The 15,130-nt window shown below is 40.7% G+C and overlaps 1 protein-coding gene across 1 annotated transcript; it reads right to left on the bottom strand.

Annotated features, from left to right (window-relative positions):
* Window positions 1–82: 82 nt before the first annotated feature.
* LOC128796105 (small integral membrane protein 10-like protein 2A) lies at window positions 83–8,272 on the bottom strand. The gene is made up of 2 exons (XM_053957434.1): window positions 8,029–8,272; window positions 83–6,525 (listed from the first exon to the last, which is right to left on the bottom strand). The coding sequence occupies exons 1-2, from the start codon at window positions 8,212–8,214 to the stop codon at window positions 6,505–6,507; spliced, it is 207 nt and encodes a 68-aa protein (XP_053813409.1). The 5' UTR covers window positions 8,215–8,272; the 3' UTR covers window positions 83–6,504.
* Window positions 8,273–15,130: the final 6,858 nt, after the last annotated feature.

The raw sequence follows: 15,130 nt of genomic DNA, 5'->3' as shown, positions 1-15,130 counted from the left end.
ACTTCACATTGTCAGAAAGACAATCTCTTCAAGTACAATTTATACAGTGGAAAATTGGAATGAGAAGCGCCAAAACTACCTCTTGTCTTTTAAAAAAGATTTTTATTTCTGTTTTTAAATAGCTTGACAAAACCCATCCATTGGTACTCTGAGTTCAAATGTAAACAGTTACAATACATTACCGCCGTGTATTGATTTTGTACATTAACCTATTTGCAGTGACAATCCATAAGACAAGGCAAACTGAAATGCACTGTACTAAGATGTACTAACAATGCCATAACTGAAAATACTCCAAAGACTGTAACTCCCTCCTGTGGTGTGAGTGAGCAGCTTCGCCCTCAACAGCTTCTGGCAGCTTGGGGAGCACTCCCCATATTCCAAAGTCTCTATTCAGGTTCCAAGTCCACTATGGAAACTTCTCTCCCAAGTTAAAAGTGTCACAATACATTTTTAAAATACATACAAAGTTGTAAACATCTTTCTCTGGAACAAAAAAATAAATGGTTTGTGCCAGCCTTCTCCACCTCCCACATTGCAATAAAATAAAAAAAAAATAATAAAAACAAAATAGGGCCAAAGGCCACACACTAAAATTGTTCTGCAGGGATGTCATCACAGTTTACAGGAAGTATTGAGTATCAGCATTGAAAATTAGTCACCATCAGGTAACAGAACCCATTTTCAAGAAATGGTTTCATTCAACTTCAAGTGATGAATCAGGCACTAAATATTTGATTTCTCTACTTTTAAGAACAAAGGCTTAAATTACATTTAGGTATTATGTTTGATAATAGCTAAAACTGACTACAAATAGAAAATTAAACACTGATACTTCTGCAAGTTTGGATTTTGACCACTTTTGCTATCAGGTTTATACTGATCTTCTACAAATAAGGAAGTATTTGCAAAACAGACTATATGTATATAGAGATCACACAAATAAAATAAACCTTTTCAAGACAGATTTTCTTTGTGGAAGTCCCTCTGGTCATTTTCTAAAATGTTTTAGCTTTTAAATTTATTTTATCATTAACAATGAAATAACCATCGTAGTCTGAATCTTGCATCACTAATTCCAAAAATACTAAGATAATTGAGATTTTGGGATGCAGTAGAGGATTCATTTCAAAGTACAATAGGATTTGCTCTTACCAGTGCAGGCTGGTAAAGGATAGCATTATTCTAGCACTTCTGTATTTATTATTCTTGTTTTCACACTGTCAGGAGATTGATATCTATGACCTTGTAATTTAAGTATGACAGTTGATCATAAATATCAGTACTTTCATAGGCAACATTTGGTTTATTTTAAAGTTCTATCAAGTGCAGCTCTTCCTTGAGGATTAGAGGCTCTGCAGTCTAAAAAGGGCTCTCCCCCCACCCCCAGTTACTGGCTGTGCATCACAGAAACAAGTGGCAGAACACATTTTATTCTTAGGGGGGAAAAAAAAGGTTTCAAAATATTCACATATTCTTTAATGTACCCTTTAATTTTTTGAAAAGTTACACTAAGTTCTAACCTTAATGTATTTTGTAAGCCCCAGATTCTAGCTGCAATTCTCAGCTGTCAGAAGTACCACATACTCAAATGAAATAGTGGATTTTAATTGAAGCAGCTGTTTCAAAGAGATAAAAAGCAGAAATGTGTCACATTGACTACATATTGCTCTCTAAGTTACACCACCTGTCATACACCCTAATGAGAGACTATGGACTCTTACATCTCTACATGGTTTCTGTCAATTTGTTGTGCATAATTAATTACAGGACAATGTTTCTGAGGTGGAACAAAATATCAGCATATGCTTATGCTGAGAAACTATAGGGAGAGAAATATATGCATGACCAGGCCATAAAAACAAAAAGAGAAACCTGACAATACAATTATATATTAGGAGAGTACATATAGGCTTGCTTCTTCCAAAAATTAAATGTGTATACTTATAAGGGGCAGAGGTGGAGAGAAGGAGAAAGAAGCAAACTTTGGCAAAGTTTAGGAAAGTGCTGTCTTTACAGTCCTAATGATAACTTAAAAAAAAAAAAAAAGAGAAATAAACCACAAACAAACAACAAACCACCAAACCTCAAACAACAGCAAAACCAAACCTAACACTGGAAAAGCAAAAGGCTAAAACATGTCTACAGCTAGAGCTGTCCCCTGTGCAGGATGATGCAGACACACAGTAGCTGAGATTGCACTGGCTGAAAACCACACGGAGAAGTAACACCACCATCTCTACTGCGTTTTGCACTGCAGCATCAGAAAGTAAATAAGCATTTGCATAAGCATCCCAACATCATACTGTGGTAAAACACTTTTTATCTACATGCAGAGCTCTGTGCACACATTTAAAAGTATATTTTCTTTTCATAGCAGTACACTACATAGTAAATTTTCACTCAAGTGTAACTAGTAGGAAATTCTCTTAATATTGAGTATTTTCTTATTTCATTTCTAATGGCAGAAATAAAACTTTGTTATGTATTGCAGGAAGGATCTGGACACTAATCAATGAAGTTTTAGATAGCACAAGTTGTTTAGTAGAACCCTGACATTTTGCTTAGGAATAACCTCTTCCTAGAGAAGGATGAGAGACAAAAATACAGAAATACGAAGGCAACTCCTGGTTGAGTATAAAGGTCCCTTACCCCTACTAAGAATGTTATTTTTCTGTACTGTAATAATCATCTGAGACAGCCCTAACAGCACAGTAACTCAGGAAAGTTTTCCACATTGGACATAGTGAAGCCATGAAACTCCACACAAACTGGTTCTTGGCCAAGACACCTTCCATCTTTTGAGATGAGTTAATATCTGTAGAACAAAACAATCTGTAGAACAGTGGCCTAAACCACATAGTGTTAGATTTATCTATAGTTTCAAAGGATGGATGCCATCCTTCAGGTTCCTTATTCTCCCTCCAGACAGGAAAAGCCATTTAAACATTGTCTCAGTCAGGGCAGGCAGTTCTGTTAGTGCAAGAACAGCGCTTTCGATCCATGGCCTCCCCAGGCTTAAAGTGCAGCATATTACATGAGATTTTAACATACCAAACTATGCTTTATTTGAATTTCAGAAGGAATGTTCAAGTTAAAATTACCTTTTAGGTTTTAAACAATAAAATTGAAGGCAAGGTACATAAACTATCTTAAAATGGATTAAATCCACTTATTTAAGTATTCTTTGTATCTTATGGTCAATATACATATAATACACAACAAACAACCATCATTTCACTTAGCTGTATTGTATTTAAAGTGATCCTGTAATAAGTGATGAAAGGCCACACACTCAAACAAGACTTTGCTGAAAATAGGACTCTATTAGCTGGACTGTGATATGTAACACAATTCAATATTCCAAGATCTCCTCCATAGGCTTGTCATCAATAAGGAGAAAACCCTTGGCACTCTGCTGTACACACATTTTAAATTCTAGTTTATTGGTAGTGTCTCTCATGTTTCACTCACCCCCTTTTGAAATTGCCATGAAAAAAGGTGCATTAAAAACTGCGGGTTTATGCCTTTAGCTACTCCTCTTGCCTATTAACGTGACAATCTCACCTACAAGTTCTTGTATAGAACTATGGTTCCCAAAACACGTAGTTCCCAAATGACATATATCAGAGAATGTTCCAGGCCAAACCAGTCAGCTGTACAAACAAGGTTTCAAGTAACAACTGCAGGTACAGCTGTGCCAATTGATCCTTTGTACAGAAGTCCAAGCACTCAAGTTTGGGTGCAGGACTGTGTTCATGCACATCTGAAGGTAAGGCTCACCATACAGGGAGGGTATGGCTGTACCTATGGAGCTGCATAGAAATTAATATGGAGTTGCACAACACTGTCTTTAGCAATCAAGCCAGCTTAAACAGGCTCCAGCCCCTCCCTGGAAGGCCCTCCAGCCTTCTTTCCTCAACTCTGCCAAGTGTTTTTTGGGTCAAGATAGAGGCAGACAGCAGCTTTACACCATAACTCCAAGTCACAGACATTTGGAGAAGTGTCTGTTTCTGGTGTTCTGGCATGTCAGATCCACATCACTTGAGGAACCTTGAACCTCTGCAACACCATGTGTTAATTTGTGTTGATACCACTCACTGCAAGGCTGATAAATTACAGCAGTGGAGATGAGAGTGGATGGCTTGACTAAGAGGGGACTGCTGCTGTCAGAGTAATTACTTACAATACATAATCCAGTATTATTCTGGGGCTTTCGGTCACTCTATGACAGGTAATTGCATGGTCAAATGTCCACAAGTTAAACAATCATTTAAATGCACACCAGGGAGAAGTTATTTTCTAAATTAAAGTAAGTGGCATTTCATCTCTTTTAGCATCCAAAAGAAACAATCAGCCAATGGGGATCATGAAAACACAACGTATCACTTAACATAAAAAGTAATATCTTATTTTCAGCACTCAAATAAGATTTTAAAATTTCAACACTTCTCTCCCTAAGACTGATAATCAGCATCTCGTCTTCATAATCAAGGACTTCTCTACACTTGTGTGCTAACAGTTCAATAACCACCACACTGGAAACTACTGGCTTTCCAGCTAAGTTCAGTTCAAACTCAATGCAAGATCACTTCCTCTCTTTCCAAGATGAAGCAAGATCAGCTGGCAAAAAGGATACCTAGTGTGTCAATTACTGGCATGGATACCTGGTGTGTGAACCACTTTACTCCACATTAAGTTCGCACTTTGAACTCAGAGTCAAGGGAAAGCTGAAAATGCATCCTATCCCACACACCAATAGCTCCCTCTTTATGTGAGCCTTTAGAGCACATTAAGCCGATCTACAGCAACGCCCCTGCTGAGAATTTTGGACATCAAGTTCAAAGTTTGACCTATTGCACTAGGAGTTTCTCCACTGAAGTGCCATCAGGAGCCTATTCCGCAAAATTCTATTCACCAGCAGCTCTATGGATTCCAGCATTCTTGCCCCGTGCTCTGGCAAACCTCATTATCACAAGCACCTCCCAAAGCCAAAGTCAGGCCCAGAAGCTATTACTGTACTTCAGCAATAACAATCACTCTTTCAAGGAAAAAATATTGTTTTAGAAAGTTGTTTACAGTGTGTATTGTAGCACAATAAAGCTCACAAGGTATTGTTAAATTAGAGCAGTACCATCCTTGGAAAGGAACACTGCTGAGAATTATGCTGTATTAAAGACCACCCTCCAAACAGCTTTCCAGTTCAAAGTGTTCTAAGGACTGACACATCAGTTGCTGTTGGATTCAGAGCAGGAATTCAATTCTACAAGAAACAAATTTCATTGGAAATGGATATAAATAGTAGTAGCCAGAACACTCCACTAATACAAACTCTATAGAAAACAAAGTATCTGTGCTAATCAAATTGGGGTTTAGTTTAGTGTTAACAGCAGACCTGCAGAAGTCCCAGAGTCTGAAGATGATGAAGTTCTTTGCACTCAGATGCAGCTATTCCTTATAAAAAAAAAAGTCCCTATTCTTCCATCAGCCAGTTTAACTAGCAATTATACGACTAGAGTTTTTACTTCAGCTAATTCTCACTAAAACCTGAACTGTAACCTTGTCTCTCTTATTTTCTGCTAATATTAAAAATAGTCGTTATTAAAATCTCAGTACTTTTTTACCTTCACTACTGCATACCAGAGACCTGCTAGTGCAAAAGCTAGCACAGAGATTACCAGCTGTATGATGTGAAAATTATTAGTCACATACTCTATATTCATAAGCATTTGCTCATATCCAAGTGTTTGCTCTGAAGATACAAGGTTTAAGCAATAAAACAAAATACATGGTTTCTGGTTGTTTGAGAGTCCCAAAGCAGAGTTGTTCAGAGAGGCAACTGGATTATAACAGGAATCAGGAAGTCCACCAAGCTCCAATGCTTTAAAAAATACAAACTGCAATTCATTCTCTTTGCTACTGCTCATTTCTAATTTCAGAAACCACAGGTTTTTATTATACTGCAAATTTCCCAGCCAGAATTGTGCAAAACATACAAAGTTGTCTCCTGGGCAGCCTGAGCTGAAGTCTCCAGAAATGCTGCAAGCTTCTTCCAGCCAGCCTGTTACTGAAATGCCACCAATGCAGTGAGAAACCCTATCAAGATTGTCTTTCCCAGAAGGAAAATGCAGATGAAATGAATCCTTCCAAGGAGCAGCTGCACTTGAGTTCATCCCTGCTGATTCACTGAAGCTCAGAGGCATTTCCTTGCCAGCAGAAGACAGAGGTATAGTATTAAAGAGAGAAAAATTCCTGGTGTTATGTAACTCTTGTAAACTGCTACTATGGTTTTGAGAACTGTCCAACATGGAATGCACGTGTGTCAGATGAGCTGCTGGCTTGTGCTGATCTGGGCCATTGTCACAAACTAGTTTCTGGATAAAATCTTCTTTCTTCATACTTCTAGAGCACAGGAGCACAGCTTTGCTGCTTCACAGCAGGCTGGATTTGAAGAAGAGTGTGACAGACTCCAGTTGCAGCATACAGCGGAAGCAGCACACCAAGTCAATGGATCTCAATATGGACCTAAAGAGAAAGAATGCAGGAAGTTATTACACTGATAACCCAGTTTCCTGGTTCCCAGTGTATTGAACCAAAAATAATTAACAATCTTTCACATAAAGAATAACCCAGCTACAGAAAGTAACAGTTGTCCCAACAGACGAGTCTCCCTACAGGCTGCTTGAGCACATCCAGAGGGGTAGGAAGCATGCCCAAATACCAACTGCCCTTCTATAGTTTCAGTTTAATCTGCTACAAGCTCTCTTTTGGTGACAGGCATGAAAGTGAGTCAGCAAAGGAGCAGCCGGAGAGATTCGCTGTGTAACAGCAGCATTTCCCTTCACCAGTAGACACACAGGCTGGGACTGATGAGAGGCTTAACAGGAAAGGTTAATATTAAAGTAATCTTCCTGTAAACAGAAGTGCAAGCTGAAATCAGACACACAACACTGGAAATCAACAAAAACTTGCCAGAGGGAACTGGTCAGACTGGCTGCCCCAGCACAGTTAGCGGGTGTCAGCTGTAGCACAAAGGACAAGCTGGTGGTGCTCCAGGAAAACCACTCTGTACCAACACTGATAACGAGCAAAGGCAAGGCTTTTTCAGCTACCAGGGTTACTAAGCTACGTGTACAACTCCTGGCCATCTGGCTCATTTTCAAGCTTCAGAATTTTAGGGCAAATTGCAAAAACAAAAATAGGAGATGCTACATTTTGACCTCTTCCCATTTCAAATTACCTTTTACAAGTAACAAACTCCAACCAGACTTGTTTTTCAACCCTTGGCCACTGGCCAGATGTCAAAAACGTTCATTACAGCTATGTTTACAAGGAGAAAGAGTGTCTGATCGTTGGCTAGAACAGATGTTTGTAGTGACAGAGCACAGCCTGTTTCTGCTGCCAGTTACGTTAAAAGTAAATATTTCATTTCATCATAAAAACAATGGAACTTCAACCCTACAACAGGTCAAAGCTGTTAGAGAGTTCCACGTTTTGTAGAAACAGGCTCAAAGCAGGAGAGATACAAATTAAATCTAAAGCATCTTTTTCATGCAATAACATTGGTATTTAAAACAGTCTGCATTTTCCGTGCTGCAACTGTTCTTGATTTCAAAAAACCCAATCAACTGATGAAGGAAATTGTTTTCTCTGCTCCTTACAAGGTGTCAGGACCGTGCTATCAAAGTGCACATATTCCCAATTTATTCCCAGCATTTAAGTCAACTACGGCTTAGGAAAAGGAACAGGAAAGCGGCACGTTTGCTGCTAACGCGCAGAGCAAGCAGCCCAGCGGGGCACTCGCAGCTGGCCACCGGCAAGGGCAAGGCTCGGGGCCGCATCCGTGCACAGCCCCAGCGACACTGCCCCGGGGGCACAGGGCCGGGCACAGCCCCCGCCCCGGCGCACGGACGGACATCGTTCGGGGGGCGCTCCGCCGTTATTCGGGGGAGCGGCTGCGAACCGCCCCCGGGCCCGGCCGGTGACACCGGGACACGAGCCCGGCCCAGCCCCGCCGCCCCCGCCCACCTGCAGCCGCACGTTGAGCATCATGGAGGCGACGATGTAGAGGTAGGGGAAGTTGATGCGAAGCTTCCAGGCCAGGTCGAAGAAGATGAGGAGGGTCCTGGTGAGCCCCTTGCAGAACACGCCGTAGGACCTGGCCGCGGCCGACTGGGAGAGCCTGGCAGCGAGTGCGGACAGAGCCGCCGCCATAAACCCGCCCCCGCTCCCGCGGCCGCGCCGCGCCCGGGCGCCGCCGCCGCCTCCCCGCGCTGCGCGTGCCCGCCGGCCGGGGCGCGCGGCCGGGCGTCAGCACCGCGCGTGCGCCGGCCGGGCCGGGCCGGGCCGCCGCAGCGCGCGACCCTGCTGGCTGCGCATGCGCGAGAGGCGGGCGGGGCGGGCGCGGGGGCTGGCCCCGCCCCTCGGCACGGCCGGGCCCCGCCCGGCCCTCGGGTGTCGGTGGCGAGCGGGCAGCGCGTGGGGCCAGCACGGCGACCATCGAGTCCTGCTGCTGGCCCTGCACAGGGCACGCCCCAGGAATCCCGCCGTGTGGCCGAGAGCCTTGTCCGGACACTTCTTGCACTCTTGTGAGGTTTGGTGCTGTGACCGCTTCCCTGGAGTCTGTTCCAGCCCCACCGCCCTGTGGGGAGAAGCCTGCTACTGACCCAACTTCAGCCTCCCCTGGGTTACCGGGATTCAGCCCAGTTTGTGAGGGCTTGACCCAGGGGTGCTCTCCGGCCTGCTCAGTGACACCTGCACTGATGGATGTCGTAGAGCCATGGAGTGGTCTGGGTTGGAAGGACCTTTCAGGCCACCCAGTTCCACCCCCGTGCCATGGGCAGGGACACCTTCCACTGTGCCAGGTTGTTCCAAGGCCCAGCCAACCTGGCCTTGGACACTGCCAGGGCTGGGACAGCCACAGCTTCTCCACAACCTGTGCCAGGTTCTCACCTCCCTCACATGGGGGAATTTTCTCCTAACATCTAAACCCACTGTCTTTCAGTGTGAAATGTCAGTAATGGTTTCTGGGTTTGGGTGCGGTTTTTTGTTATTATTTTGTTCAGGCAGCCATGTGATGAATTCAGAGAGTTACTGTCACGAGGAAATGCTTGCTTTGCCTTTCAAGTCAATACTTGAGTTACATAATAAATTAAAAATACACTCTCTAGGTCCTGGTTACACACAAGATTTTAAAACCATTTTGCAAACATTTCCTAGGAAGGTCTTTGAGATAATTACCATCATGACACTTTTCAAGTCGGCAAAAAATGTCCCAACAGATGAACAATTGACCAATATAATTTTTGGACATGGCCCCATTTTTTTCCCCTAGAACTGTTCTTTACAGCTTCCATTCAATCAACTTTCAATAACTTTTCGATAAAAATCAATACATGGACCTAAACTTCTTGTAAAATACTATTTTAGTGACACAGAATCAAGCTGATGTATAGAGAAAGAATAATTCCAGAGCAGGACATTTAGCAGCTTTCCATTGCTAATTGGAAAACCAGTAGGATACACAAAGGTTTAATCAGGAAGCAGATTAACTTTATATTTACCAGTAGATGTCTGCCAGTCTCATTAGTTCTGGCTCATGTTGTACATTGCTACAGATGTGACACAGTATCAATTTTAAAATCTTGATTAAGAGTAAATTACTTTCTACACTAAAATAGGTAATATAATTACTAAATTAGGTCATAATAACAAGTTAGCATCAGTATTTATTTGGATCTAATTATTTCATTAAATAGCGAGATTGATAAAACACTCTTTAGCTTTCCAACAAAGAAATTAGCAGATAATGCAATTGAATGCCAATTGAAGAGATTTACCAGATTTTGTCACGTGAAGATTTGGAAATTAGCTAATTATTTTGATAGTGAAACTAAACCTCAGAGGCATCCCACACTTCCTCTTTTGATTTCAGCTCTGTCATGGTGGTAAAATCATTTTCAATTTAGCTAAAACACTGATTACTTTCATATGCAGAAGTCCAAAACTATTGACATGCAATTTGCAGCTGATGCCTGTAGAGATCATTTTCCATCACTTTAATGCCATCATCTCACTTTTGCTTCTTAACCCTGACTTGTGTTTTTCTGTTGCATCAGAGAACATCTTTATCTTTTCTAAACTGTTCATATTCTATTTCATTTTACCTGAAATTTCTTCTCAGGTATTCAGATATTCCTCTATTCAAAGAAGGAATGGTGTGAGTCAGCATGATGAGTTGTTACATTTTCAAAACATCCCCTTAAGCTTTCTCAGTGTATATCAATAATATTTAGTAGCTCCTCAGAGGTTTATGAAAAAATTCTTTTTCTTGGCTCTGCAGCATGATACAGAACAATCCTTGTCCTTGAGATCAGGTGTCAAGGCCTCTCTCCAAGAACTAATAATGACACAGATAAAGTGTGAACAGTGAGTGTGAAAATGAGACAGAGTTTAGGGTTATTTATGCTTACAGTTCTTTCTTTCTGGTGCCTTTTATATCCACTGCTGTGTAGGCAAAAATTGCACTAACTGATTGCAAAAGACCAAGTTCAAAGAGGCACTTGGAAGAGGGGAAAAGTCAAATATTTTAGATTTAATAGAATGAAAGTTCAGTTAAAAAAAGAAAAAAAAAAAGAAAAAAAAAAAAGAAAAAAAAAACCCCGAGAGTTCCAACAAACCCCTTCTTGTGAGTGGGGTTTTTAGGAGTGAAAGGAAACTTGTCATCAGCTGTGGTGGCCTGGTGCCTTCCTTCCCCTGCAGTGACCTGCCAGGACACTCCCAGGCCTCAGGGAGTTTATTGTCCCCAGTGACAAAAGCACTGATTTTGTGATGACATCGAGCTGAGAGCCCTCCCTCTCCAAAACCCCTCAGAAAATGACCAGCACAACACACTGGATTGGCACAACGTGACATGAGCAAGTGACAGTCACATGCAGGGGACGCCTCTGACAGCAGGGACAGCTCCCACACGACCTGCTGGGTTATAGCAGTGTTGCACACAGAAACACAGTGACATTAAAAATGCATAACAGAGGTGTTTTTAATCTGTTTATTAAAGGCTGGATCTCACAAAAATACCAAATTCAAAATACCCAAGTGCCAGCAGTAAGCAGAAATGCCCAAAAATACCCAGCTGCATCTCTTGGTAAAACAAAAGGTGGTTGATGTATGTCACTGTTAGCCTGGAGTGTTTTACAAACAGAACAATTTTGTAATTTTTATATTTAGGAAGTGGGGAATAAATCAAATACCTTATTTTGAGAAGTTATCCTCTTTGCCAAAATTGTAACTTAGCAGCTTATCAGTATAAAATCACTGGGGGAAAAAAAAGCACTGTAGGTTTTCATACAATTTGTATATTCTATTTATGCTAAAATAAGTTCTTTTGTATTTATTTATTATATCTATTACTCTTTAAAGTTCTTCAGAATTTCCACAAATGGTCCCAGTGAGTAATGGAGTTCAGAATATATAATCAATTTTTGACAATTGTCTTATTTCTGTAATAAATGTGCATTTCTGTTTCAAGTGTTGACCATGCTATGTGATGAACCCCTGATTTGAATTTCTGGCTTTGATCTAATGTGCTATTTGAAGCTGTCTGGTTTTTGTCTTGCTTTCCACTCCAAGAGAAGCTGTTCAGTTGGGATGTGAGTCACAGCTGTGCAGCATGACAGGAGGAAGTAGGCTTCTTCCCATTCCATCTGTTCTCAGACAAACCGACAACAGAAGGTTTGGTCCTTTTTTAAGTCCTAGCTCTGCTGAAGTCCGTAAGTTTGTCTGCAAGTCTCGAGCAAAACAAACACTACATCTTTCTAAGGAAGTCAGGGGCCACATCACAGCTTGTAGCTTTCGGTTTTATTCATGTAAAAAATGTCTGGACAATGGAAGGCAGCAAAACTAGTAATACCAAATGGGCTTATGTCATGGTTAAACCTTTCTATCCATTTTCTTGATATTTTAAGGCTCATTTCTGTGAAATGCATGATGTCAAGATAGAGGTTGAGGGGCACTTGCAGCTTCCATGTCTGTGTGTTTCAGCAATGCCTCACCTCGGGCCATAATGTGATGCCTATAAAAGGCTTATTCCCATGTTTCTGCTGAGGGAGTTACGGCGATAGAAAACTGAAGAGACACAGAGAGAAGGCTCAGGTCCTTGTTTATAAATATATAATGATGCCTCTATTCCAAAAAGCTCACAGCCATATACAGGGATTGCTGTGTGTAGTCCCACAGCCTTCCACAACAGTTGAAGCACTGTCTGTTACTGCTTGCTAAACCTGAGGGTAGACATCAGTGAATGCAGAGCCTTATGTGGTTTTTGTAACTGAAATTCCTGACAAAAGAGAGATTGATCAGAAGCTACCTAAAGAAAATACAGGACTTGTTTCTGTTTTATATTTATACCAGAGAAATCATCTATGCTAGAATCACATGAATGGGATGCATTTATTTTACAATGCTTTATTAATAATGTAGAGATTTACATACTAACATTTGATTTTATGCTCATTTCATCTGTTCTTTCTGATGCAGCAAATGCTGACATTTAAAAGTTGTGGTTCCTTTTTTATTGCTGGCTTTGGTTCCTCTAGAGCAGACTGACTGCTATATTTGAACAGTACATATCACATGCAAGTACAGGGTTTTTTCAACAGTCAGGAAACTAATCATGCCAAAACTGTTTGCCTGGAATATCTATCCATTACTTGTGGATTAGACTTGTAGATTTTCTAACATTAATTTTATGTCATGGAACCTCTCCAAGTTCAGTGCAGATACTCTGAATTTCCTCCACACCAATAGTGTCACTTTCCCCAGTTAAAAATCTGTCGTCCATTAGCTTGACAAAGAGATATCAACTAAAGAATTCGAACATCATTAAACAAAAAACTTGGAATCTCAGGCAACTGTTAGGTGAGAGGCTTTAAGTGGTAGCTTCTGTCCAAACAGCTGGAATAAGTACTACTGTCTGGATTTAAAAACAGGAGGGCAAAGGGGCTCAGAGAGTGACAAGCCAGAAAGGTGGATAATACCATAGGTGGAACTAGAGTCCAGGAAGGAATTTTGGATGCTCACTGCTGTCTAACATTGACTTCTTTCTGCCAGTTACTCTGTACCTAATAGTACATCATTAAATACCTGATTTTGCCACCAACTCAAATTAGGGTCAAGCCTTAATTACAATTCTTACAGACAATTATGTCAGCTCTTTTAAGATGAAAAAGCATCTGGAAACCCCATTTTCTCCAGTAAGGTAAGTCCCTCTGGTTTTGTGTGAGGTTTGAGTTTTTTTTTTCTTCTGATTTTAATAGAAAATATCTAAAGAAGAGTGCAATATGCTGAAAACCTTATTCTACCCTCTAACACTTCACAGCTTTGCTTCACATAAAATTGGCTTTTGCAATTCAGTCCAAGCCCCGGATTCCAGTGATTGTGAATTCCAGTTACGGCTTTTCACTCTAAACCAGTTTTTCCATTATTGTTAAGAACAGAAGGTTACTTTTGACCTCAGAATTGTACATGCTGTGTCCTGCAGGCAGCTGAACAGAACCACTGTCAGCTGGAGGTGTCATCTGTGAGTAAGGGAGCACACCTATGAATCACTGCCAGGTGTTCTGCTTGTTTCCCTGTACAAAGTGGACACTGGGCCTTCTCTACTTCTCTGTGGCTTCATTCATGAGCTGTCAGTTACAGACCACAGTAATAGTTGGGGATGAAAGATACTACAAAAGTGCAAATAATTATTGTCTCTGTAATGTTGATAGCCTGTGTCATGGTGAGTAGAACTTTCTGGTATTGCATCAGTGTGATTACCCTGCCACTCCCCATCCACAAAGGAGAATAATCCTCCCTCAGTGCCAGCACACACACAATACACACATTCAGGCAGTATCCCAAACAATCTTAAATAATGATTTCTTCTTGTTGTCTAAGAAAAAGGCTTTCAACAACAATTGTAATGGTGAGTGAAGACAAGGTGATAGAGCATAGAATAATATTAAGACTGATCTAAGCCTCAGCTATATGACTCATGATTTTATCAGAGGTATGGAAAGATTTATAATGGGTTATTGTCACTGCCATTCATTATTTTCTTCCATCCTACTCCCCTGTGAGGTGCATTTGTAACTGTCCTGTATACAGCTCAGCACTGCAGTCATATGTATCAAACTGAGAATTCTTCTGATAAGTTGACTGTTATTAACTTCTCACTCCTTTGACCTATGTTTCATCCTGTAAGTTTCTTTTGTTAAATCAATGTTTCAGAATATTCCTTGTTGCTCTCTCTTCTCACTCTCAGGGGAAAATCCATACCTGCAAAGTGTTGAGTATTTGTAGCATAATGCAAGTTATCTTTTTCTCTTTAAAAACAAACATACTGCATACTAAGTAAACAAAAAAAGATGCTAGAATAAAATAAAATGTAGCTGAAATATAGTAATGTATCACAATAGAATAATTATCACATCATGTATTTTAAGGAGCATATACACAATTGTCTGCCAGGACAAACAAAGCTACTGTAAAAGAGATATTAGCTACGATTTCAAATGCAAATTTTTTTAAAATTCCAAAGGCCTTTTTTATAAAATTTGAGAAAATAAACATTTACAAATGTGTGGAGGAAAATTGTCTAAATATGTTGCTATTATCATCATCTATCCAAACTGTAATATTATTTTTAATGACTAACAGTATTTCTGTAGGTATTTTCTAATGTTGTCAATTATATACCAAATTCAGTATAAAATTGTCAATTTAAAACCTATTTAAATCATGCCCTGGGTTTTAATGTAAGTATTTTTTGACAGTGCAAAACAATTGATCCCAAAACAACAGCCTTCATCCTTGTCTTTGTGTGCTATTTTGTAATTGTATTGTAAATGCTGTTGTACCTCTTTTTCATAGAAAAAGCTCTAATCATCCCTCTGTTACACACTGGATAAAAAAAGAACCAGTGAAGGAAGAGCTAGGTGGTGGATAATCAGAAGCAGTTTTATGTATCCCTGGAATCGTCCCATGTCCTGGGTCTGACATCAGTCAGACACTCGTGGTGCTGCTCTGTTGCTTGCAGCATCTCAGAGGCCCCAGAGGCTGTTGCAGCAGCCAGGAGCAGCAGGAGCGC

Source organism: Vidua chalybeata, chromosome 16 (genome assembly GCF_026979565.1).
Source record: "Vidua chalybeata isolate OUT-0048 chromosome 16, bVidCha1 merged haplotype, whole genome shotgun sequence".
In the NCBI taxonomy this organism is placed as follows: domain Eukaryota; kingdom Metazoa; phylum Chordata; class Aves; order Passeriformes; family Viduidae; genus Vidua; species Vidua chalybeata.
The sequence above is the reverse complement of the archived record's forward strand: the minus strand, read 5'-3'. Positions and strand labels throughout refer to the sequence as shown.

Coding starts and splice junctions, on each gene's coding strand:
- LOC128796105 (XM_053957434.1), bottom strand. CDS start 8,214: ATGGCGGCGGCTCTGTCCGCACTCGCTGCCAGGCTCTCCCAGTCGGCC. Junction 6,526..8,028: donor TGCTCAACGTGCGGCTGCAG/GTGGGCGGGGGC, acceptor CTTTCTCTTTAG/GTCCATATTGAGATCCATTG.